Below are 26,878 nucleotides of genomic sequence, written 5' to 3' on the forward strand. Positions count from 1 at the left end.
TTTTTTTTTATCGTAATTTTTTTTTTTTTATTACAAAAAAAAAAATTGGGAGTGTGGGAGATAATGAGTTAATTTATAGTGTAAAACAATGTATTTGTATATGAAAAAATGCTTTTGGGTGTAGTTTTACTATTTGGCCACAAGATGGGCACAGTACTTTTTTGTTTATGCGACCAGAAGAACGCTTACAGGAAGTTCAGGGAGGCTGGGAAACTTTTTTTTTTCACAATGATCGCGCTGCTTCTCATAGAAGCAGCCGATCATTGCTGAGGGGCAGAGATCAACGAAAGGGAATGGTTTTTCCCGTTCACTGACCTCCGGTCGAGTGGGCGGCGGCGCGCACGAGTGTGGGAGCGCGCGCACGAGCGAGTGGGAGTGGCGGGATGTGCGGATATCTACGCCCCTGGTGGGGAAGGGGTGGAAAAAGGGGCGTAGATATCAGCACCTGCGGTGGTAAACTGGTTAAGGGCGAGCAGGTCCGAAACATGTTAGTATTGTGCAATGTGATTCTATAATTGGATATGTTCACTAATAAAACCTTGAACTGAGGCACTGTGCTGACCTTTTCTGCTTCATATCTGTTACCGCTGGGACTAGCTGTCATCGGTTCAGCACTGCCCTTTCACTGTGGATTGTAGTGGTTTTTCCACTTCTTTGTTATACTACTGTAAGTAAACAGTAGCAACATAGGAAAAAGTAATTGATGGTTCATTTTTGTCTGGAACAAACAATTTACATCTTATGTATATGACTACAAGGTTTTTAGATTTTTTTGTGATAACAGTCTTTTATATCTACTCCCAAAACCTTTACTTAAACAAGTTAATCAGTCATACTTGAAAGAGTAAACCTTATTACAGCATTTTGTCTTTGCTTCAGGATATCACAGTGGTCAAGTCCATGAAAAGTCCCCCTGCTGGAGTAAAACTTGTCATGGAGGCAATTTGCATTTTGAAAGGAGTGAAGCCTGATAAGATCCCTGATCCTACTGGCTCTGGACGGAAAATTGAGGATTTCTGGGGACCAGCAAAAAGAGTGTTGGGTGATATGAAGTTTCTTCAGTCACTTCATGAATACGATAAGGACAATATACCACCGGCCTACATGAGTATAATAAGAAAGCAGTATATAACCAATGCTGAATTTGTTCCAGATAAAGTCCGAAATGCATCTACTGCTGCTGAGGGTCTTTGTAAATGGGTGATTGCCATGGATTCCTATGACAAGTAAGGACAACTATAGTGTATGCTATTGTTATTATCTATTATTATATGGTATAATAAATCCTTATTTTAAATTATTTGTGCATGAACAAGAACAAGCAGTCACATATTACTGAGAAGGAAATTAGGAACTATGAGTTTGCTGCTTGCTTTAATTTGAAATCCCTAAGAAGGAAACTTATACTAAAATGAATATGAAGGCTGCAGTTACTTACGCATCTCCTAAACTTGCTAACCCTGGAATGTTGTTGCTTGATCACTAATAATTTCATACTTTTTCTTGTATAAGAGCGTTCTTGGTGAGAGTCAGAATTGACTGAGATGGAATCTTTTTTTTCTTCTAGTTTTGGAAAGGTTAGGATGCCTGTTGGTTTTTATTTTCCTCCAGTAAAATTTCTTTGTGCTATGCACATCAGAAAATCAGTTCACATACCATTGTCCATATATGGCTGTCTTCCTTTTCTTAATGTTTATCCTTTGCTACATCCTCCAGATTAGTCCATGTATTCCTTCCTCAGTATGTGTACTGACTTCCTGGCTGGCTGTCACTCACACTTTGGGGTCAGTCACGCAGAGTCTTTAACAAGGACAACAGGCTCTATATTGCATCAGATGCAATTAACAGACTCATTAGGTACAAATTCTAATACATTTACAAAATAAAAACTACAATTGAGACTTATGCTCTGTCCCTTGACCATCAGGCATTAGAACTCAGTTAAAGTGTACCTGAGGTATCATGTGACATGCTGAAAGAAACATTTGTATGTTCAGTGCAAAACATAATAACCAGTCGGTTTATTGTTTTTAATTTTGATTCCTGAAAGAGTTAATTTTCAGGCATGCAAGTGACAACTTCTATTTTGTCAGTACCATGTTGAGAGTATAGTAATCCTCACGGATAAGCAAATTACAGCCATAACATTTTCCTGGCAGAATACAACTTCTGAGAGCAGAGGAGAGTTAGAAAAAGGTCAATAGTTCAAGTATTTTAACTCTGGGACACTTATGAGGCTGCCACTGAGCCGAGACAATAAAGCATTCAATCTACTTTGTAAGTATTTAAATATAAAATAAAACCATGGGATTTTGTTTAATGGCATTTTTAGGAGCATAAGGAAAAATACAATTATTTATCTCATCAGTTTATTTTCTCCTCGGGTTCACTTTAAGGTGAAACTCCGCTCACAAGATTTTCATTCAGTAAATGTGAACAATTAATAATTACCTTCCTATTAGTTAAGATCATTCAAATCGCATCAAAAAATCGCATTTAGTGAAAAATTGTACCGTTAATGGCACCTTAACTCAAAATACACATTTAAAGTGCCAAGCATTTCAAGTTATAAATTTACTAACCTTCCTGCTTGCATGATGCGTTGGTGGTACTTCCAGATACACCTCCTGTGGTATTAAAACAAGACAGTTTTAGACAGATTAGTGCTGGCACTAGTTTAAGCTATCTACTGTTTGGGGTTAATGGCTAAGCAGACATTATAAAGGCTCCTGTAAAAGGTGGACATATCCTTTTATTTACCCATATGTGGAATATGAAGGTTTAATCAATATTTCAGGGATACTGTTGCTTAAAGGACTTACGAGCTGAACTGTGTAAAAAAAGTTTAGTACCTGTGTCTATTTTGAATCTACGGAGGACGCCATCCGCACCCTCAGTTTTATTCCGCCTGGTCCCCGCTCTGCTACTGGCCCCCTGGTCGGCTCCTGACCCAACCTCCCGGGTCGGGCTCTCCTTCCTCCAGTAACATGGTCGACGGAGCTTGGACACCTGTATAACGTGAGTGTTTGGTGCAACTGTATTTACTTTGAGTAATCCACCTGATGAGCAGGTGGTCCTTGACAGTATGGACAATACTGCTCTTTAGAGAAGCACGAGAACCCTCCAGCAGCCTGAGATCTTCCAAGGGGTGGAGTCTCAGGCTGAAGTAGGAAGGGCCAAAGAGTGAGTGACACCTGAAGGTGGATGTCACTAACTGATCTGGAGACTATCTCCTAAAGAGGAGAGATAGCTCTCGAGGTCGGGCAAGCCGGGTCGGCAACACACGGACAAACAAAGTACAAAGACAGAAGGCTGGTTCGGTATCCAAGACAGGCAGGGTTGGCAACAGATAATCAAATATGCGTGGTACCGAATCAGCGAGCGGAGGGATAGTCAGGAAAGCAATAGGTCATAACAGATATCAAACAATGCCTAGTCTTAGGTGTGAGGTCCGTGGTCTCTACACCCTGGAACTAGTCTGAAGTTTAACAGAATGAACACAAGTTCCCTAGTCTTGGGTGTGAGGTCCGTGGTCTCAACACCCTGGAACTAGTCTGAAGTATAACAGAATAATAATACAGTAGTAATCTGGCTCAGTGTGAATTCCCAGGTCCTCCTGGTTCAAACACACTGTTGGATCTGACTAAGGTCTGAGTGCTTCCACGTAGTGTTCGCAACGGCAGACAACCTGCGAGTGTCCAGCCGTAACTATATATAACGTAGCGCTCTCTGGCGTCACCCCTAAGTGATAGACAAATAGCCACTAGCTCTGAGGTCAGCTGACCAGCCTGCTCAGCTGATCCCCCCTTGGCCATCATAAAAGTTCTGCCTCTCAGCGCGCGCGTGCGTATTCCTGAATCTGTCTGAACTAACAGACCCAGCCACACCAGCCGCATGCTGCTGCGTGCATACCGCCGCACTGGACGCGGAACCAGCCGCCCCGCTATCAGTACATGCGGCGGCTTTTCCGCGTTCACTCCCAGTACCAGACGCATGCCTCTGTGTGCAAACCGCTGCGCTGGACGCGGAATTAGCCGCCTTGCTGTCAGCACACGCGGCGGCTTTTCCGCGTTTTCTCACACTAGGACATACATAGCAATAAAAACAGACAGGTGTTCTAATCATTTACCAAATTATTCAAAGCTACAAAATTATGTTTGCTACAATTTCACTTCAAGAGGCTAGGACAGTTGTTTACATGGGTGTATGTATTAATAATATCTCATCAGTCCCATCAAAATTTTACTTTTTGCAATCATCTTATCTTAATAAAACAGCTACACATAATTTAGTGTAATGCATGCTGGCAACATTTTATGCATCTCTGTCTAAAAACAGAGTAATTCACTGTCATTTGTTGTGGCAAGTCAATTTTTTTTAGAAAGCAATTACCGTAATTAATGGTTTTTCTACAATAATTCCCAATATGTTGACTATTAATCAATGTCATTGATTTAGGGTTGCCAAGATCGTGGCACCTAAAAAAGTTAAGCTGAACCAAGCTGAAAGTGAGTTGAAAGTTGCCATGGATGGTTTAAGGAAGAAACAAGCAGCTTTGAAAGAAGTACAAGATAAGTTGGCCAAACTTGAACAAAAGCTTGAAGAGAACAAACAAAGGAAGGCAGATCTTGAGAATCAGGTATGTGAAGAACTCTTTTATGAGAAAACATTTCATACTTTTTTTTTAAGAGGTGAAGTTGGGGGTTCTCTACACATGCTCACACTTGATATGCATGTTAAATTTGAATTTTTTTCCATGGCTTTGTCATGTGCCTTAAAATAAAAAATAAGACACCAGGAAGATAATAAAAACAACAATTCCAGTTGTACATACAAATAAAAACCCATTCAATGATCTTTATTTACTTTCATACACGTTGAAAGAATAGTAACATTGTTTTTAAAACATAAATACACTTCTAAAGTTCATTTTTAATCATTTCTCATTTTGCCCCTGAACACTGCTTCCATTAGGTCCCTATTGCTTGTTAACCACCCCTACTCAGGCACAAGGGCATAGAGCCTCAGGTAGGATCCTCTGCTATCTCTTGCTATGTAATAACATTTTACAGGTTTACTTGGAGTCTTGTAGAGGGGTGTTTAGAGGCTACAAGAAACTTTTTTGATTATTGTACACGTATCCTTTATAGCCAGCGAGCCATTAAAAGAAATATGAGATAACCGAAGGTATGCCTAATTTGCACTAATCAGCACTAATTCAAACTTCTTATTTGCACTGTTGAGTACTAAGCAATCTGGCAAAAATGTATCGAAACAAACACAACAATTTATCACTAGCAGCACAATAAGATTTAAAAAAAGTCCATAAAATTATAGAGACTGTAAATATGCATCCAGCAATAAGCTTCATTTTATGATGTATCTCCCACAGGAAGCAAAACAATCTGGAGAAGCACTTCATGATATTTAAGCCCACCCCCTCATGTTCCTAATGAAAATCTTTTTTGATAGCAGAAGTCTAAGTATAAACCTCATCCAGAGTACCCTTACAAACTGTCAGGTCTGACACACTATTATAGCAGGTCAAACCTGCATTGGGTATATATAGGTCACCCACTTCCTTCATCTCCAAAAGTGTAACATAGCTTTATTGTTAAAAACTCTTATTGCACTCACAGTTTCAATGGGTGTATAGGGAAGCATTCATTTTTATAGGTTTCCCCTTGCTTGTTGCTTCATATCTGGTCACATGGGGTATGCTTGTCCACTACTGCGAGCCTCACATGCCTTTTGTATTTGAACTTGCCATTCCAATCAGCACACGTATCATAATTTAGTTTTTCATCAGATATACAAAGTTAAGGTTAAAGGTCCTTTTGCACTGAGCAGGTTGTGATGCAATACCATTGCAATGCAGCACTGTTAGACATGTGGAACGACTATACAGTGAAGCATACAGTACAATGTAAGTATGCTTCACTGCCACTGTAAATGTGCAATTACTCTGTTTGAACCCACCACACCTCACCACACTCAATAGGAAAGCACCATACTAATTTCATTGCATTGTGATGCAATGATATTGTCCATGCGACACAACACAATGGACACGGTGTGGAAGGTCCCATACTGTTTCAAAATGCAGGATAATTTTAGTTTAGTAAAAAGTCCTTTATTTTTATACTTATTATACTAATATACTTTATACTTTTATTCTTTTTATACTGATTTAGTATACACTAAAATCATTTTAGTTTAAATATTTAGTTGGAGTCACCTCTAATGCAGCAGACAGTTTACTATAAGACATTCAATGAGCAATGAATTTTGCGTCCGTCACCGTCATATTCAATGGTTTACTGTTTATTGTGCATACCATACATAAAAATACTATAAAATTGTTAAAAATGGCATAAAGGGCATAAAGAAATGATTTGCATATTAGGGAATGATGCATAATGGGAAACCACAGTTGCTCACTTACTGCTGAATTATCGCAAATACCATCTGTTTTAAGAAGGCAAAATTACATTTAGCCTTGCCTTTTAATAGAGGGCTTTTTGGTAACTTTAAGCCCCTTTCTACCTTCCAGGTGGTTCTGGGTCACAATGAGCTATCTGGGTATTCCTTATAAAATGGTTACTGATACAGCAACCATATCAGAAAGTTACATTCATGTATGCAATGCAAGAACTCTGTGCATTAGCACATTAGCAACATGGTGATGTCAACTGATTATGAAGATGTGCAATAACAATATATCAGGACTCCTATCTGTAACTTTACATATTGTTCTGCAGCTTTCATACAGCATTGAGATTCTCCATATAAAAACGTACTGAAAGATTTTAGGGAATAAAGTCAAATACTTTACAAAGCAAATTGTCCTCTGCGATTGTGAGAATGATGGTAATGGCATATGGTACTAGGGAAAAAATATTTTTCGGGCTAGATGTCTTTTAAAATATATTTTGTCTTTTCTCCTGACTTAATTACTGGACATGTTGTTTTTAATCCATTAAACTGTTTTCCTACTAACCAGGCTGCTTTATTAGTTGTTGTGATGTAAATACCCAGAAATATTTATGTGCAGACCGTATTTACCTCACCTGCTAGAAAGCCTGATTTAGATTGGATTAAATGAGCAATCTCTACACTCAATAAGCAGAGTTACATCACCTTATCACCTTGAGACTCATTATGCGGATTTACATGGCTGAAGATGCCTGATTCAATTGCACACATCAGCAGCTTTAAATAGAGGCGTATGGAACTTGCTTGCATACATTAGGAGGATTCAGTTACGGCCATATAGTGAGACAACAATTAATATGCACAAAGTTGTTCATTTGTGATGTGTTGTTTTGGTTTTGGTTTTTTTTTGGAGCAAGCAAATTTATCCGAAGAGTCATTTGTCATATTGACATTACAGTACCACTAATACATAAAGTTTGACATGGCCTTCAACAGATTTTCTGAAGACCTCTTAAAGTGCCCATACATCAGAAGCTGTATCGGCAGATCGATCAAGAGACAGATCTCTCTCTGATCAAATCTCATTGGAGAGAGATCTATTGCCTGCTCATATACCACAGACTGATTCCCGTATGAAATCTCTTTGGAATCAGCCTTCTGATGCCATCTTCCATGCTGTATCCCCAATATAAATTGTGCCCCTCCCCCATGCAGTATACTTAACCTGTCCGTGTCCGCTGCTGGCTCAGTCTTCATACACATGTCCCATGTGATTGTTGGCATATACGTGGGCGCATAAAGAATACTGCACCAGGCACCGAGGGGCACATATTACATTAGAGGGGACAGTGCCGGGGGTTCTGCCGTGTTCTCCCCTTGTCCCTTGCCATTATCACCATGCACCCGATTGAACATGTCAGCCCTACATTGGTCACATTGTCGATCAGGCATGCTCTTGGCGGCACCTATTTTCATCTGATCTGATTATAATAATCGAATCGGATGGTTGATCGGCCGCCAAGTCGCTTGATGTATGGCCACCTTTACTACTTCACAGCTCAGCTGCTGTATACAAGCTTGCACTTAATATAGAGCACATGTTCCTGTCAGTCTGTTGCCTTTTATGATAACAAAGCTTGGTAATCTATTATCCTATTACTAGGAAGGAGGAGGTGCCCCAAGATGTGATGTGTTGAAGGTATAACGTCAGCTGGATAAAACAAATAAATAGGCTTACCTCTAAAAGAAGGAGGTATCCCAAATAAACTAATGAAAATGTTTTAATAGAAACTAGACACTTGAATGATAACACGTTTCGCAGATTGCAGTCCGCTTCCTCATATCACATAACAAAAGTATCTCAATACTAGCGCTTTACAAGCAGAGGTGCTCCCTGCTTGCCAGGTGCTAGTATTGAGACACTTTTGTTATTTATCAAATCTTGGGGCACCTTCTCCCTCCTAGTAATATCCCACACCATCCCCCTCAGCTCGAGGTGTTGGTTGTGTATGTTGGTTGCTTGGAACCCTTATACCCCTTTTTCTTTTCCTGGAGAGCGACCTACATTGTCGATGACTAAAGAATCTGAGTGAGGGCAGGCTTTCCTCACCAACCCTTACACTTTGTTTGCTGGTCTTGCAACCTATTCTTGTGGGTATTCTGCACATACTGTTGTTGAGTGTCCTATACCCTCTACGTGCTACACTATCAGGGGCTCTTGGTGTCCCTGTCTCCTTTTCTTACCTAAATTTTAGTTACAGATTTTGCATGTAACTTTGTAAAAGCTCTTTAATTAGTTGAGGTCAGAAGCTTAGTTAGTGCCCCACCTGCTTGCAGTATCAACAGTAAGCTAATGCAAGAGAAGCAGCAGTAGCCTCACCAATAAGACCTTTTTTCAACTTAGCTGCTTTGATTCACATGGCCAGCTTTTTAAAATAGTTTCTGTAAAATAGTTTTTGTAGTCCTCATTTACTACAAAAATAACATTTGGGCATTCTAATAATATTACAGTTGGGCATTCTCATTGGGAGAGGAATGTGGGGGCACAAATGCAGCAGGCTGTTCTGCATGAACCAGCAAGGCACTGACAGAAGCTAACACCTGCCAAACAGTCAGCAATGCAAATATGGCTTTATCTTCTGATAAGTCTAACATGCTATTTGAGGATGTGTCTGAAATATTCCAGTGCAATCTACAGAGCAGGAGGCAGACTTGAATACCATTGGAGCATGTGGTCTGGACCTACTGGGTGCTCTCATAGCAACATTTCAATTTGGAGCATTGTCTGCAAATGCAGAGGTTGGCATAAATGATTAATGATGATGACTGTGATGTCTCCTGAAAACCACCAAAATGTATAAGAGCTATCAGCAATTCTCGAAACAGACATAGAGGAAACACAGCAGCAGAGAGAGGAGAGAAGGAGCCGCCAATCCATCTCAAGGGAGCCACATGTTGTTCCTTTTTTCCACTCCAATTTCTTCAGCTTCTCAGGAAGTCAGTGCAAGCCTGTCATCGAGTGGTGAGGAAATTGCAGGACGTGGCCACAGGATGCGTGGGTCATACACAGTTTCTCCCGTGTCTATTAACCCAGATAGTTGCTGTCACTTGCCACACCAGTTTTTTAATGTAATTTTTTCCCCTTTTTTATTCCTTTTTCCATGTACTTATAATACATACTGTGACAGTCTCTATGCTTAATGCAGTCCTTAAGACAAAATTCCAATTTTGCTGATGTCATTTTGTGATTTTCAGGAAAACCGCAAGGTCTTTCAGAACGTTTTTATTTTTCCCTTGTTGCCATTGATCTCCTTCACATATTGAAGAAATGGACAGTAGTTGTTGAAGCATGTATACTTACCATCAGAGCCGGGACAAGGTCCTCCAGCACCCAAGGCTGAGACACCAAAATTCGCCCCTGCATCCCTCCCACCCCAGTCGTCACACACTGATTGCTATTAAACTAAGAGGGCCACAGGGCCCACAACCTCTCCAACACCTTAATATCTAGTTATCTGGCCTGCAGTCACTGCTATGTATCTCCTTTTCTTATTTCTTTCTGCTTCAAACACAATTAGGAATGACAGCTGAATGAATTGTGCACCCCCTCCTACACTGCGCCCTGAGGCTGGAGCCTCTCCAGCCTATGCCTCGGCCCGGCCTTGCTTACCATTAAAGGTGGGAGCGATGTAATAACAGTGCAGGAGATTTGGGCGCAGCCAGCGCCACCATAGACCGCAATAGGAATTATGGCTATAGCGGCGCACAAAGTGCAACTTCAGCTCCGTCAAAGGACGGAGCTGAAGTTACATTCAAAACACTGTAATTCGCCTTCCAGCAATAGCTGGAAGCCGAATAACATCATTCTCCACTATGCACGTGGACCTAGAGGGGGAATAGTATTTAACACAGCCGGGACTTGTGCAGCAGCTGGATCAGTCATATACTGGCTGTATCCTTCACCCAAGTCTCCTGCAGCCAGTTATCTCGTATGCTTAAAGATGGCCTATTGACTTCAATGCAATTTGAAAAATAGGTTCGGTCAAACACCGAAGTTTGAGGATTTTTTCGTGAGACTGCCAGAGATGTTGCCACTCATCCCTACTGTCCTTTGTAGACTCCAGATCTGAACTCCATTAAACACATTCAGTATATTTTGGGATGTGCTGAGTCTCCCAACAGAGCCTGAACTTGCTAATGAACTTGTGTCTGAATAAGAGTAAACCTTCCTTTAACTACTTTAGGACCTTAACCACTTGCCGACCGCCCACAGCTGATGGGGGCAAGGGCTGGGCCCAAACAACCGCAATACGCCCATCGGCGGTGGGCGTGGCGCCGGTGACAGGCTCCGCCCCCCTTGCGCAGTAACCCGACGGCCGTTCAGAAGCACCGGAGGGTTACTAGCTCCCAGATCGCCGCATGCAAAGCGTATAATACGCTTTGTAATGTATACAAAGCGTATTATACAGGCTACCTCCTGCCCTGGTGGTCCCAGTGTCCGAGGGACCACCAGGGCAGGCTGCAGCCACCAAGGTAAGCACCCAAGCACACTGATCTGCCCCCCCTCTTCCCTCTGATCGCCCACAGCACCCCTCAGACCCCCCCCTGCCCACCCCTCAGACCCCTGTTTGCACCCTTCACCCCCCTAATCACCCATCAATCACTCCCTGTCACTATCTGTCAACACTATTTTTTAGATTGGTCCCTAAACTGCCCCCTGAGGGCTCCTGATCACCCACCCACACTCTCAGATCCTCCCCAGCCCCCCCCCCCCCCCAGCCCCCCTTGTGTATTGTATACAGCTATCCTCCCCTGTAACCACCTGTCAATCACCGGTCGTTCACCCGTCAATCACCCGTCAATCACCACCTGTCACTGCCACCTATCAGATCAGACCCTAACCTGCCTCTTACGGGCATCTGATCACCCTCCCACACCATCAGATCGCCCGCAGACCTACCCTCAGATCACCTCCAAAGTGCATTGTTTACATCTGTTCTGTCATCTAATCACCCACTGATCACCCATCAATCACCCCCTGTCACCACCTGTCACTGCTACCAATCAGATCAGACCCCTATCTGCCCCTAAGGCACCCAATCACCCACCCACACCCTCAGAACGACCTCAGACCCCCCCAGACCTCCCCCCCTGTGTACTGTATACATCTATTCTCCCCTGTAATCACCTGTCAATCACCTGTCAATCACCTGTCAATCACCCCGTCAACACCTGTCACTGCCTCCCATCAGATCAAACCCTAACCTGCCTCTTACGGGCATCTGATTACCCTCCCACACCATCAGATCGCCCGCAGACCTACCCTCAGATCACCTCCAAAGTGCATTGTTTACATCTGTTCTGCCATCTAATCACCCACTGATCACCCATCAATCACCCCCTGTCACCACCTGTCACTGCTACCCATCAGATTAGACCCCTATCTGCCCCTAGGGCACCCAATCACCCACCCACACCCTCAGAACACCCTCAGACCCCAGCCCTGATCACCTCGCCAGTGCATTGCTTGCATTTATTCCCCCCTCACACCTTGAGACACCCATCAATCAACTCCTGTCACCACCTGTCACCCCCTAGCACACCTACCCATCAGATCAGGCCCTAATTTGCCCCGTGTGGGCTCCTGATCACTCGGCCAAACCCTCAGATCCCCCTCAGACCCCCTTCCAATCACCTCCCCAGTGCATTGATTGCATCTATTTTCCCCTCTAACCACCCCCTGAGACACCCATGAATCACCTCCTGTCACCCCCCTACCACTCCTATCCATCAGATCAGGCCCAATACAACCTGTCATCTAAGAGGCCACCCTGCTTATGACTGGTTCCACAAAATTTGCCCCCTCATAGACCACCTGTCATCAAAATTTGCAGATGCTTATACCCCTGAACAGTCATTTTCAGACATTTGGTTTCCAGACTACTCACAGTTTTGGGCCCCTAAAATGCCAAGGCAGTATAGGAACCCCACAAGTGACCCTATTTTAGAAAAAGACACCCCAAGGTATTCTGTTAGGTGTATGACGAGTTCAAAGAAGATTTTATTTTTTGTCAAAAGTTAGCGGAAATTGATTTTTATTGTTTTTTTTTTTTCACAAAGTGTCATTTTCCACTAACTTGTGACAAAAAATAAAATCTTCTATGAACTCACCATTTACCAAACAGAATACCTTGGGGTGTCTTCTTTCTAAAATGGGGTCACTTGTGGGGTTCCTATACTGCCCTGGCATTTTAGGGGCCCTAAACCATGAGGAGTAGTCTAGAAAATGCCTCAAAATGACCTGTGAATAGGACGTTGGGCCCCTTAGCGCACCTAAGCTGCAAAAAAGTGTCACACATGTGGTATCGCCGTACTCAGGAGAAGTAGTATAATGTGTTTTGGGGTGTATTTTTACACATACCCATGCTGGGTGGGAGAAATCTCTCTGTAAATGGACAATTGTGTGTAAAAAAATCAAAAAACAGAGATATTTCTCCCACCCAGCATTGGGTATATGTAAAAATACACCCCAAAACACATTATACTACTTCTGAGTACGGCAGTACCACATGTGTGGCACTTTTTTGCAGCCTAACTGCGCTAAGGGGCCCAAAGTCCAATGTGTACCTTTAGGATTTCACAGGTCATTTTGAGACATTTGGGTTCAAGACTACTCCTCAAGGTTTAGGGCCCCTAAAATGCCAGAGCAGTATAGGAACCCCACAAATGACCCCATTTTAGAAAGAAGACACCCAAAGGTATTCCGTTAGGAGTATGGTGAGTTCATAGAAGATTTTATTTTTTTGTCACAAGTTAGCGGAAAATTATACTTTGTGAAAAAAAAACAATAAAAATCAATTTCCGCTAACTTGTGACAAAAAATAAAATCTTCTATGAACTCACCATACTCCTAACGGAATACCTTGGGGTGTCTTCTTTCTAAAATGGGGTCATTTGTGAGGTTCCTATACTGCCCTGGCATTTTAGGGGCCCTAAACCGTGAGGAGTAGTGTTGAAACCAAATGTCTCAAAATGACCTGTGAAATCCTAAAGGTACTCATTGGACTTTGGGCCCCTTAGCGCAGTTAGGGTGCAAAAAAGTGCCACACATGTGGTATTGCCGTACTCAGGAGAAGTAGTATAATGTGTTTTGCTGTGTATTTTTACACATACCCATGCTGAGTGGGAGAAATATCTATGTAAATGGACAATTGTGTGTAAAAAATATCAAAAAATTGTCATTTACAGAGATATTTCTCCCACCCAGCATGGGTATGTGTAAAAATACACCCCAAAACACATTATACTACTTTTCCTGAGTAGGGATGGTCGGAAATGCCAATTTCCAATTCCGCGGTAATTCCGCATTCCGCCATTTCCAAATACCGATTCCGCTTTCCGCTACCAATTTCCGCATGCCAATGCGGAATTTCCGCCGGAAATCGCGGAAATTCTGCCTGACTTTAACATCTATTTTCTCAAAAACTATAAGGTCTTTTTGAAAACTTTTTTGCATCTTGTTCAGAAGATTCTGTTTAATAAACCCTGTAAATTTGGTGTTTCTAGGACGTACGGGGGCTTTGCTATTAACCGTTAAAGTCAGCGGATTTTTCCTGTAATCTAAATGCAGAAAATAGGCAGAAGCTGATTTTCTGCATTTTATATTACAGTAAAAATCCGCTGACTTTAGCGGTTAATAGCAAAGCCCCCGTAAGTCCTAGAAACACCAAATTTTCAGGGTTTGTTAAACTGAATCTTGTGAACAAGATGCAAAAAAAAAGTTTGCAAAAAGATCTTATAGTTTTTAAGAAAATCAATGTTAAAGTCGGGTGGAATTTCCGGAAATCCGCACTTGCATTACCGATTTCCGCATTCCGATGCGGAAATGCAATTTCCGATCGGAATTTCGGAAATTGCATTTCCGCGGAATCCGAATGAGCTTCCCTATTCCTGAGTACGGCAATACCACATGTGTGGCACTTTTCTGCAGCCTAGGTGCGCTAAGGGGCCCAAAGTCCAATGAGCACCTTTAAGCCTTACAGGGGTGCTTACAATTAGGCACCCCCCAAAATGCCAGGACAGTAAACACACCCCAAAAATGACTCCATTTTGGAAAGTAGACACTTCAAGGTATTCAGAGAGGAGCATAGTGAGTCCGTGGCAGATTTCATTTTTTTGTTTTTTGTCGCAAGTTAGCAGAAATGGAAACTTTTTTTTTTTGTCACAAAGTGTCATTTTCTGCTAACTTGTGACAAAAATAAAATCTTCTATGAACTCACCATGCCTCTCAGTGAATACTTTGGGATGTCTTCTTTCCAAAATGGGGTCATTTGGGGGGTATTTATACTATCCTGGAATTTTAGCACCTCATGAAACATGACAGGTGCTCAGAAAAGTCAGAGATGCTTCAAAATGGGAAAATTCACTTTTGGCACCATAGTTTGAAAACGCTATAACTTTTACCCAAACCAATAAATATACACTGAATGTTTTTTTTTATCAAAGACGTAGCACAATAAATTTGGACAAAAATGTATACAGAAATTTTACTTTATTTGAAATATGTCAGCACAGAAAGTTAAAAAAATCATTTTTTTGACAAAATTCATGTCTTTTTTGATGAATATAATAAAAACTAAAACTCGCAGCAGCAATCAAATAGCACCAAAAGAAAGCTGTATTAGTGACAAGAAAAGGAGGTAAAATTCATTTAGATAGTAGGTTGTATGACCGAGCAATAAACCGTGAAAGCTGAAGTGGTCTGAATGGAGAAAAAGGCTCTGGTCCTTAAGGGGCGAAAAGACTGTGGTCCTCATCAAGTGGTTAAAGATTGAAATCTACTTCCTGTTTTGATGGCTACCTGGCTGCCAGGGCGTAGATTTCAATCCACCAATGCAGCACATTCTCGACGCCTTTGTTGCTCCTGACGATCTCGACACTGTCTCCCCACCGCAGCTCACTCGCTCTGCCGTCTCTATAATGGCAGAGCCCTGTGACCGGGACAGGAGCTGATTTCATTAGCTCCTGACCCTGTCTATCAACATAAGCAGCTCCCATTGACTTACATTGATAGGCAGGGTCAGGAGCCAATAAAAGCGTCTCCTGACCGGCTCACAGGAACTCTGCTGTCATAGAGACGGCAGAGTGGTTGGCCCAGGTTCCCAACATGTGGCGGCGATTGCGGCGGGTATGTGTGGCGATTCATCGGTATTCATCGTTATTCCGCCGTTTCTTGTACCAGCGGTCTCTGGTCCTTAAGGGGGCAGAGACCGCTGGTACTAAAGTGGGTGGGTTACACTCATAGAATAGCACTGGTGCTGCTATTTAAGATTTTCCTTTTGATTTCACCCCAAAAGATTAACAAGTTGCTATATTTTAATTAATGCTATGTGGCCAATTTAATCTGCAGTTAAGCATAGAGATATTAACATTCTTTGGCTGATGATATGATAATTCTCATTTCAAAATGTTTTTTTATCTTTCAAGTAATACGTGATAAGCATTTGAAATTATACACTTAGCAGACTATAAGTCTTTGACAGCTTCATATAAATAATTATCTGAAGCTGAAACTCACAAATTAGCTGGCATTAATTATGTTCTTGGGCACAGGAAAAATTGATGAATTGATGAGCCTCATTTACATCAAGTGTTTTGTGTTTCATTTTCGTAACAGCCAGTTTGGGTGCTGTTCAAGTAAATAATCTTTTTCTTGCGTCTATTTTTTTTTTAAATAATCAGTTGTGTTATTATGTGATCACTGTGTACATAGACAGGGAAAAAACAACAGTGAGCTGTTTAGAATTTTAGGGCTTCTACACGAGTAGATCCTGAAATCAAATTTATTACAGTAGTAAATAGACAGATCTTTTTGATAAACATAAATGAACATTTTTATTTCTGCCTGGATTTAGTGGGTGGAGTCTGGATTGGGTGGAGCCTCTTTAATATTTTTTTTACAGTCTCATAAAAAAACTGTACATTTAAAGGCTTTGGTGTACAGCACAAAGAAAGGTTTAGACATCATTTCTACTAGATGTGTTTTTTTTTTCACATCTGATTTTTTTGCATGCAGAAAAAAAAGCCTGCTTTTTTTCTGTGGGCTTTTTTTCAATTAATTGAATTGTGCTGCTGTTGCTAAAAAAAATGAAATGTGACGTTAAGCACCTATGTATGCGTTTATTGCACATTAATATGTTCGTAGAAAAAGGCCTTTGTGTAAACACGCTGAAAGTGGAAATGAGGTTTTAAAGAGATGTGGTGTCATGGTACTGAAATTGCATACTGTTATTTCAGTCTATTACAGTCATTTAAGGCAGTGTCGTACCTACCACAGGGCTTGCGGGTGCTCACAGCCCCGGGTGTAGCCATGGCTAGGGGTGCCGCTGTGGTGCTCAGCCACTATGTTCTTCCACCTGGAGTAGAAGCAGGCAGTGCATGAGGCTGTACTACTTCCTGCATTAGATGTAGCACTCCTCCCCCTTCCTGTGCCGTGGGGAAAAATTGCTGAGGTAATAAGGGTGATCACAGAGGCTGTGCCTATACATATATACAGTGTTAGTGTCAACTAGTGCTAGTTTCACTCTATACGAGCGTCGTCAGAACAAATTGACAGTGTACAAAAATAAAAAATAGCAGAGCACCCCACCACCAACATAACATCCCCCAGCAAAGCAGCCCACACAGATTCACAACTCTGTACATTCGCATCATCTGCTTCTTGTTGATGACGTGTATGTTTCTATGTGGGGGGGACAACAAGCACATTTGACGGAGCGGAGTTAGGCAGGCGGGGTCGCAGTAAGAACCCACAGAATGAGCGAATTGTTAGGAACAAACGAGAAATAATAGATCGTTTCAATAACAGCAGGTGGGTACAGACGGCGCACACCAAACACTAAAGGTCCATCAAGTCGGATCTTTAGCGATGTCCGAGCATCACACAACATGTGTGATGCTCGGACATCGCTAAAGATCCGACTTGATGGATCTTTAGTGTTTAATGTGCACCGACTGTACCCTCCTGCCATTATTGAAACGATCTATTGTTTCTCGTTTGTTCCTAACAATTCGCTCATTCTGTGGGTATGGGCTTTTAGTGTTTATAACTGGAATGGGCATCAAGTAGGTGTGTGTAAATTTGCTCGCCTAATGTTCCTTGATGAGAATGAAAAGTGATTAGTTGGTTTGTATTTTTCTGACCAGTCATATTTGTTCCCTGCAGGTGATCTTCCACTCCCCTCTCCATCCATTCTTCCTGTATACAGTAGAAATAAATCATATTTTATACTGTTGAAAATTCTGTAGTGTAATATATCCTAGTAGAGGATTCTACTTCACTGGTGCAGAAAATGCTCTTAGGATTGCCACGAGAAGTAAGTAATGTAACTTTCATTATCTGACATTCCTACTATTTCTCTTTTCAGGTTGACTTATGTAGCAAGAAACTGGATCGTGCAGAACAACTGATTGGAGGCTTAGGTGGTGAAAAAACAAGATGGAATCAATCTGCCATAGAGCTTGGAAATCTTTACTTCAACCTCACTGGAGATATCCTCATTTCTTCTGGAATTGTAGCATACCAGGGAGCTTTCACTTCAAGTTACAGACAGGTATTTCAGTTGACAAAATAATTATTTATGTTTTGTTTGTTAAAGAGTTTGAGAACCCTAACCCTTTACTGAATATTTAGTATACCTTAAACAATGTTGTATGGTTTTTAACATTTCAGCCCACGGGTATTTTTCACCTTATGGATGAGAGGAATTTTCACATTTCAGTGCTTCTCCCTTTCATTCCCCAATAACTTTATCACTATTTATCACAACAAAATGATCTATACCTTGTTTTTTCACCCCCAATTAAGCTTTCTTTGGCTAGTACATTATGCTCAGAATTATTTTATTCTAAATGCATTTTAACAGGAATAATAAGAAAAAAAAATGGGAAAAATTCATTATTTTTTTTATATAGATTTCTCAGGTTTCGGCCATTATAGTTTTAAAACAATACATGCTACTGTAATTAAAATTGACACATTTTATTTCCCATTTGTCCCAGTTATTGCATCGTTAAAATTATATCCCTAGTACTATGTATGATGACAATATTTTATTTGGAAATAAAGGTGCATTATTTCACTTTTACATCCATCACTAATTTCTAGCCCATAATTGAATAATAATATACTCTCTTGACATACGTATTAAAAATGTTTATTCACTAATGTCTATAAGTGTAATTTTACTATTTGGCCACAAGATGTCTTCGCACAGTACTTCTTATAAGCGTACAATAAGTATGCTTAATAGGAAGCAATGTGCTACATTGTTGCTAAGGAAGTAACGCAGGAATTTCATTGATGCCTGCATCACGGAGGCCTAGGGGAGAGGGAGATGAATGAATGGGAACTATGTTCTCATCCATGAATCTAACTATCGGCAGCAGAAGCGGTGGAAATGAGTGAGCGAGAGATAGCGCAGTGACACGATTTAAGAATGATTGCTGTTTTTTTTAAAAAACAGTGATCATTCTCAGAGGACATGTACAGATTGGCTTAGGGGACTTTTGTACCATGCCAAACATCGCAATCGCGGGCTTCCTACCGCACGATCGCGCACAGCCCCCCAAACTGCAGGGACGTGACTATCGCATCCCTGTGGCTGTAGCAGCTGCCGCTGCAGATGTGAAGCTCACGTCCTAGTGGCAGAAATGGTTAATATACCTAACCCACTGCCAAAGATTAAGTGGTCAGACATATTTGTGTAATTCCTTGTGCCGTCATGCTGCCATAATCAATATTGCTATGTTCTACATCAAGTAATAACTATACTTTTTTTTACTGCGTGGGAAAGCTTTATACATACATTGAGTTCAATACTACAATATAAATCCTTGCTTTTTAGAACATTATTATTGTCAAAGCTTACATGGCCAGCATTTGCCCTGAGCAACCTGAGCAACTGCTCAGGGTGCCTTAATTTTTCTTTTAGAAGGGGTGCCGAGACCTCTCATTAAGCTCTGTCCCCAATTGGTGCAAAAGCTACACCCCTAAAATTATCTGTGTGACTATACTGAGGAGGCTCAGTGGATACCTATACTGGGTAGCTCTCTGATTACCTATACTAGGGGGCTTTCTTGGTACCTATGCTGGTGGGACTCTCTGATTACCTTTACTGAAGGAGGGGGCCTCCCTGACTTCCTATACTCGAAAGCTATCTGACTACTACACTTAGGGGCTCTTTGGCTGCGTATACTGGAGAGGGGAGCTCTGTGGCTATTTATAATGAGGGGGGTAGGCTCTCTGACTACCTATCCGACAACAAATTAAGTAATCATATTGTAACGATAGGTGTCAGCAACCAGAGAGAGAATCTGATTCTTGGCGATCTGCAGTATCCCCAAGAATACAGATATATCTGATTATTGGGGATCTGCAGAATCGCCAATAATCAAATATGTCTAACCTCTAGACACCTGAGTGTGTAAGTGTTTTGGTGCAACAGTAACCTTTGGACCACCGGGGTAGCAGGTGGTCCAATAAGTAGAGAAGACTCTACTGCAGTCAAGGACACCTGGAGAGGGAGTCCCTAACTGGTAAGGAGCAGGGTCCCTTCTGTAGAGCAGGGGACCCCTGCGGAAAGGCTGGACACCCTAAGGGGGGGTGACAGCCAGAAGGTCAGACAGGCCGGGTCGGCAACAGTGTATCAGATATGCAAGGTACCAAATCAGAGATCAGAAGAATAGTCAGGGAAGCTACAGGTCATAACAGATATCAGAACAAGGCCTAGTCTGGGGTGTGAGGGCCGTGATCTCAACACCCTGGAACTATGCTAGAGAATAACACAGATGATAAACAGTAACTGGCTAAGTGTGGATTCCCAGGTCTTCCTGGTTCCACCACACTGAAGGATTTGACTAAGGTCTGAGTGCTAACACATAGGCATTCGCAACGCCAGACAACCAGCAACTGAACAGCAGGAGATATATACAGTAAAGCATCCCACAGCGCCGCCTAACTCCCATCAACCAATCACTGACTGAGCAGGAATCAGCTGACCGCCCTGATCAGCTGATCTTCCTCCTATTGGTATAAAGAGCTTGTCTTGCAGCGCGCGCGCGTAGCTCTCCATCTGTGTGCACTACTAGGTCCAGACAGCCCAGACACATGTTGCTGCGGGGGAAACCGCCGCACTGGACGCGGAATCCGCCGCCTTACCGTCAGAACATGCAGCGGCCCCCCACGCCATTCTTCCCATGTGCACCATTAGTTCCAGATAACCTAGACGCATGCTGACGCGGACAAACCGCCGCATCAGACGCGGAATCAGCCGCCTTACTGTCAGAACACGCAGCGGCTTTTCCGCTATTCATCACACATATTCAATGCCAAGCCACTGCAGCTAAAGTAAATACAATTTTGGAATGCATTAAAAGGGAATTAAAACCTTGGGATGCTAGCTTAATACTGCCTCTAGTAGGGCCACATCTGCAGTATGGAATTCAGTTCTGGGCACCACATTACAGGAAAGAGATTGTAGTTTTAGAGCAGGTGAGCAGAGACGAGCAGCAACATTGATTAGAGGGATAGAAGGTCTCACTTACCAGGAAAGGTTAGATGAACTCAGCTTATTTAGCCTTGAGAACAGATGCCTTAGAGGAGATCTAATTACTGTATATACTCGAATACAAGTCGACCCCATGTATAAGTCGACTCCAATATTCAACCCTCTTAAGCTGGATTTTTTTATTGACTCAAGTATAAGTCTACCCAGCAAAGTTAATAGCTGCACTTGGGGACTAGGAGAGGTTATTTGACAGCACTACATACAGTATTGCAGCCATTAAGCCCTCCTGTCCCTTAACCTCCTGAGCGGTATGGACGAGCTCAGCTCGTCCATTACCGCCGGAGGGTGCCGCTCAGGCCCTGCTGGGCTGATTTTCACCAAATAAAAAGCAGCACACGCAGCCGGCACTTTGCCAGCCGCGTGTGCTGCCTGATTGCCGCCGCGAGCAGCGGCGAAAGAGGGTCCCCCCAGGCGCCCGAGCCCTGTGCAGCCGGACCAATCAGTTCCGGCCAGTGCTAAGGGCTGGATCGGAGGCGGCTGACGTCAGGACGTTGGCTGACGTCCATGACGTCACTCCGCTCGTCGCCACGGCGACGAGAAAAGCTAAACAAGGAGGGCCGCTCATCGCGGCCCTTCTTGTTACTTCTGATCGCCGGAGGCGATCAGAAATATGCGGCAGGAGCGCCCTCTAGTGGGCTTTCATGCAGCCAACTTTCAGTTGGCTGCATAAAATAGATTTTACATAAGTAGAAACAGAAAGAAGGAATGCTGGCACTGCAGGAGCCGTCGTCCCATCCAGGGAAGGAGGAGAGAGGGAGAGACAACACAGTCCTATGCAAAGATGTGTGCGTTGTAGATCCCCAGCGTGCTCAGGCGAAAAGTGACATCCATATGCATAAAGAAAATGAAGAGCGCCTCCGTAGAAGCGCAAACGTGCGAAACGGCTGTCAGGCTCTGCACCCTCCGCACCCACCGCACTATCCACAGGCACCTATGGTATGTGTTATCAACTGTTTGCATGGAAAATCTTTTGTATTTGTTTACGATTTTAACAAGTTGGGATTAAAGTGTATGACAGCAGTGCCGGCGCTCTTCTCTTTCTTTATGCATAAAATAGATTTTTTTTTATTAAAAAAAAACCCTCCCGCAGCCGCCCTGGCGATCTTAATAGAACGCCGGGGAGGTTAAAGAGACACTGAAGCGGAAAAAAAATTATTATATAATGAGTTGGTTGTGTAGTACAGCTAAGAAATAAAGCATAAGGAGCAGAGACACAAGTCTAGTATTGTTTCCAGTACAGGAAGAGTTAAGAAACTACAGTTGTTATCTATGCAAATTGCCACTGAGCTCCACGACTTTCAAAGTCGCAGAGAGCTCTGTTTTCTGAAGGTTGTTATCTGAACTGTATTGTTTTTTCTTTTGCAGAGAACAGTTCAAGACAGGTCAAAAGTTCACTGCCTGTTGTCTAAAAACATTTAGAATGCTGAATAGTGTGTAAACTGCAAATATTAGAGATTGATGCAATGTTATAAAAAAAAGCTGTATAACTGAAAATAAAAATATGACAATATTTTTTTTGCTACTAATGTTCTAGTAATTATCCGTACTACACAACCAATTAATTATATCATAAATTGTTTTTCGCTTCAATGTCTCTTTCAGTGCAGCTAATACCTCCTCCAGGCCCCAAAGTGCTGCACTTATTCACTCCCCCTCCTGCAGCTCAGTATTTCCCCCTATCCCTTTCCTTGTGAATTGTTGTGGCCAGGACTTTCAGACCTGTGTTTTCTTGGCATTTCCTTTCCTCAAAGTATCACTTACCACTGGGTAAATTGCTGCAAATGGGAATGTCATTATTAGTACACACATTGCTCAATGTGCTCAGTGTTGCCTGTGACTTGTGTATAAGTCGACCCCTATACCTTTATTTAGTGAGTCAGACCTAAATTCATAGACTTATACTCGAGTTTATACAGTAACATGTATCAATACATCAGAGTGCAATATAAAAGCTTGACAGATTAGTTTTTTGCCCCTAGGCTTGTGCAAAGGACTAGGGGACGTGATCTGTGCATGGAGGAAAAAAGTTTTCGCTAGTTATTTAGCAAACAGTTCTTTACAGTTATGATTAAAATGTGGAATGTATTACCACAGGAAGTAGTTATGGCAAATTCTTTATCTACGTTTAAGGGGGCTTAAAAGCTTTCCATGCATTGAAATACATCCATGGCTATACTTATTAGGTAATTCCCAGTGCTGCTGATCCAGGGATTTTATTTGTGGGGCTCTTGGTCACCTGTACTGGGAGAGGGGGCCACACTAACTACCTAAACCAGAGAGCTGTCTGACTACTACACTTGGTGGCTCTCTGGCTACCAATCCTGGGGGACTCTCTGGCTACCTATACTGGAAATGCCCTCTTTACCTACCTAATACTGGGTGAAACTCTCTCACCACCTATACTGGGGGGGGGGGGGGGGGGGGTCCTTGGATACCTATACTGAGGGAGGGGGTCACCCAGGCTACCTTTACTTGGGGCACCCTATCTTGCAACCTAATACTGAGCATGCCCTCTCTGAATACCTAATACTGGGAGTGCCCTCTCTGGCTACCAATACTGGGGGTGCCCTCTCTGGGGGCACATCTGGCTGCCAACTACTGGGGGGCTAGATAACATGGAAACGGGGCACCCCTAGCTGCCACATCACAACAGGGTGTCTGAGTTGAAGGGTGGAGGAGAACTTTTTTAACTTCACCTAAGAGCCATTAAGCCTAGAAACTGATTTACCTTCTCTCCTCATTTACACTCCAGCATCCTCAGTAGCCCCACTCTCTCCCTTCCAGGCCATAAATTAGTTTCTATTTCTCCACATCCACCCCACAGCATCCCTCAGTAGCCTTACCCCCCTCCAACCCTCAGTAAGCCTCCCTCGCTCTTTCCCAAACATCCTCAATAGCATCATTCTCTTCCATTTAGACCCTTAGCTCTTTCCCTCAGACCCTCAATAAAAGTGTGCACACATGCACAGTAACTTTTCCCTTAACGACCTGGAGACCGCGTCACGCCAATGGGCGTGACTGCGGCGGCAGCCCCAGGACCACCTAACGCAAATTGGCGTCAGGTCCCGGAGCTGGCTTGTGCAGGAGATTATGTGCACGCTGCTCCGCTCCGCCTTTAGTCTCCCAGCGCTCCGCTCGGGAGACCGTTACATGGCGAAACTGCCGTCTATAAACCTTGTACAGCGAAGCGATCTGACAAGACAAGACAAATAACTTTTATATCGCGCTTTTCTCCTGGTGGACTCAAAGCGCCAGAGCCGCAGCCACTAGGACGTGCTCTATAGGCAGTAGCAGTGTTAGGGAGACTTGCCTAAGGTCTCCTACTGAATAGGTGCTGGCTTACTGAACAGGCAGAGCCGAGATTCAAACCCAGGTCTCCTGCGTCAGAGGCAGAGCCCTTAACCATTACACTGGTGCAGCCCTGTACTAGGGACAGCCGTGTAACACAGCTGTCCCCTCCATTGGCTCAGGAGTGACAGCTGATCACAGTGATTGGCTGGTGGGGGGTGGGAGGGCGGGGATAAAAAATAAATAAATAGCAAAAAATATTACAAAAATACACAGATAAATATTTATAAAACAAAAAATAACATCTGGGGGGGGGGGGGAAACAGACCCCACCAACAGAGAGCTCAGTTGGTGGGGAGAGAGAGGGGGGGGGGAATCACTTGTGTGCAGAGTTATACGGCCCTGCAGCTTGGCCTTAAAGCTGCAGTGGCGCAATTAACAAAAAATGGCCTGGTCTTTAGGGGTGTTTAGTACTGTGGTCCTCAAGTGATAGTTTATCAATTTGTTAAGGCAACAGTTTGACGCATGAGTGCTATGCAGATAGGCTGCTTGGCTATGTCACAGCAGCCTGTATTAAGTGGAGGAGAGACAACAGCAAATTAGTGAGCGGTTTCCGGGGCTAGTTGAAAGACAACTGTCGATAAACAAGATTTTTTTGAATACTCTGTATTAGGGTTTACATTGCCACTAGGCCAGGGGCACTGTATTTATTACCCCAGTTCTTTATGTCTGCTTTAAAATCATCCTTCATTCCTAACACAGCTCACTAATACTTCACTGTGTTGTGAAGTATTAGTGAGTATGCACAGAGGCTGAGGAGGAAAGTTGATCTGATCAGATGAGGTAACAGGTAGCTAGATGTGCTGAAATATTGCTGTAATATTACTAGCAGTCAGTGGGATATATACACCACTCCTAAATGGCTGCTTGTAATGTTACACTTCTGGCTCGAGTCTGCATCTTGTAACAAACTCTGGTCTTTCCATACTGGGAGGTGGAGGAACCTTGATAAAGATATACTGCTAATGCCTTCCTGAACAGTCAGATAAGTTAAGACAATAAATGCAGACATCAAACCAACAAATGTTGATTCCGGTGATACCTTTAACCTATCTTGGTTCCTGGACTTAGAAACTACATCCAGGAACCATGCGCGCTACCGCGCGCTCCCGCGGCCGATCGCGTGCGTGCACGCGCACTCCCGGCCCGCAGTTCGTTAGCCAGGCAATCAGTGAATCGGGCTATGGTGCCCAATTACTGATTCCTCTCCCCCGCTGAAAAAGCGACAGCTTCTCTCGGAAGCTGCGCCTTTTCTGGCTGTTACCTCCCCCATGCGTCGCTCTAAGCATGTGTTACGCTTAGAGGGACGTCATGTAAACAAACTCATGCCCGCCATCTTGTGGCCAAAAAGTAATACTACAACTAAAAGTAAAAAAAATGAAAATCAACACACATTTACATTATAAACCTATTGTTTACCTCCCACCATCCCAAAATTACCCAAATAAAAATTTTAATATAAAAAAAAACATTACAATAAAAAACAAACAAACATGTAAATATTTACCTAAGGGTCTAAACTTTTTAAATATCAATGTAAAGATGAAATATTTCTATATATTTTTTATTTTAAACTTGTAAATAGTGATAGATGCAAAACGGAAAAAATGCACCTTTATTTCCAAATAAAATATTGTCGCCATACATTGTGATAGGGACATAATTTTAATGGTGTAATAACCGGGACATATGGGCAAATACAATACGTGAGTTTTAATTATGGAGGCATGTATTATTTTAAAACTATAATGGCTGAAAACTGAGAAATAATCAATTTTTTCCGTTTTTTTCTTATTCTTCCTGTTAAAATGCATTTACAGTAAAGTGGCACTTAGCAAAATGTACCCCCCAAAGAAAGCCTAATTGGTGGCGGAAAAAACAAGATATAGATCAGTTCATTGTGATAAGTAGTGATAAAGTTATAGGCTAATGAATGGGAGGTGAACATTTCTCAAGTGAAAACAACGGAACGCGAATGGGTTAATGACTAACTATACATGCTTTATTGCAACCTTTCAAAACGCTAAGTTTCTTCCTCAGGCATTATAGAGAACTGGATCAGAACCGTACAATAAGAAGTTTTGACTCACATACTGACTCCGGGCTGGTTCACCTTTCGGGAGATTCTTCAGCGCTTTGCTGATCGCCGGCGTGACACAGGATCTCTGCACATTCTACATGACGCTACTGGGACAGCTAATGAAGATAAAAACAAAAAGCTACAAAGACTAAGATGGAAGGCAGGAAGGGACACTGACCCTGTGAAAAGCCCAGGCAACACTTGTGTTGTAAATTTGTCTGACTACAAGTCTAGAAATGCAGAATTCTCTGTACTATCTAAAGGACTTACATATTGCCCAGCAAAGTCCCTAGACAAAACGCAATTGTGCTGTGACATGGAGGAATTTTTCAGGAATATGCGACTTAGAGAATCCTTTCATGACCGGCCCACTGCTATGGATTTGATG

The 26,878-nt window shown here is 42.6% G+C and overlaps 1 protein-coding gene across 2 annotated transcripts in view; it reads left to right on the plus strand.

Annotated features, from left to right (window-relative positions):
- LOC137524699 (dynein axonemal heavy chain 7-like) overlaps positions 1–26,878 on the plus strand; it is a 565,826-nt gene that overhangs the window by 349,596 nt on the left and 189,352 nt on the right. For both annotated transcript variants that reach the window (XM_068244848.1, XM_068244849.1), the window contains 3 exons: positions 880–1,226; positions 4,459–4,639; positions 17,862–18,047. In XM_068244848.1, coding sequence (XP_068100949.1) covers positions 880–1,226; positions 4,459–4,639; positions 17,862–18,047 — 714 coding nt within the window. The remainder of the gene's footprint in view (positions 1–879; positions 1,227–4,458; positions 4,640–17,861; positions 18,048–26,878) is intronic.

The sequence above is a fragment of the Hyperolius riggenbachi genome, chromosome 7, assembly GCF_040937935.1.
Source record: "Hyperolius riggenbachi isolate aHypRig1 chromosome 7, aHypRig1.pri, whole genome shotgun sequence".
NCBI lineage: Eukaryota > Metazoa > Chordata > Amphibia > Anura > Hyperoliidae > Hyperolius > Hyperolius riggenbachi.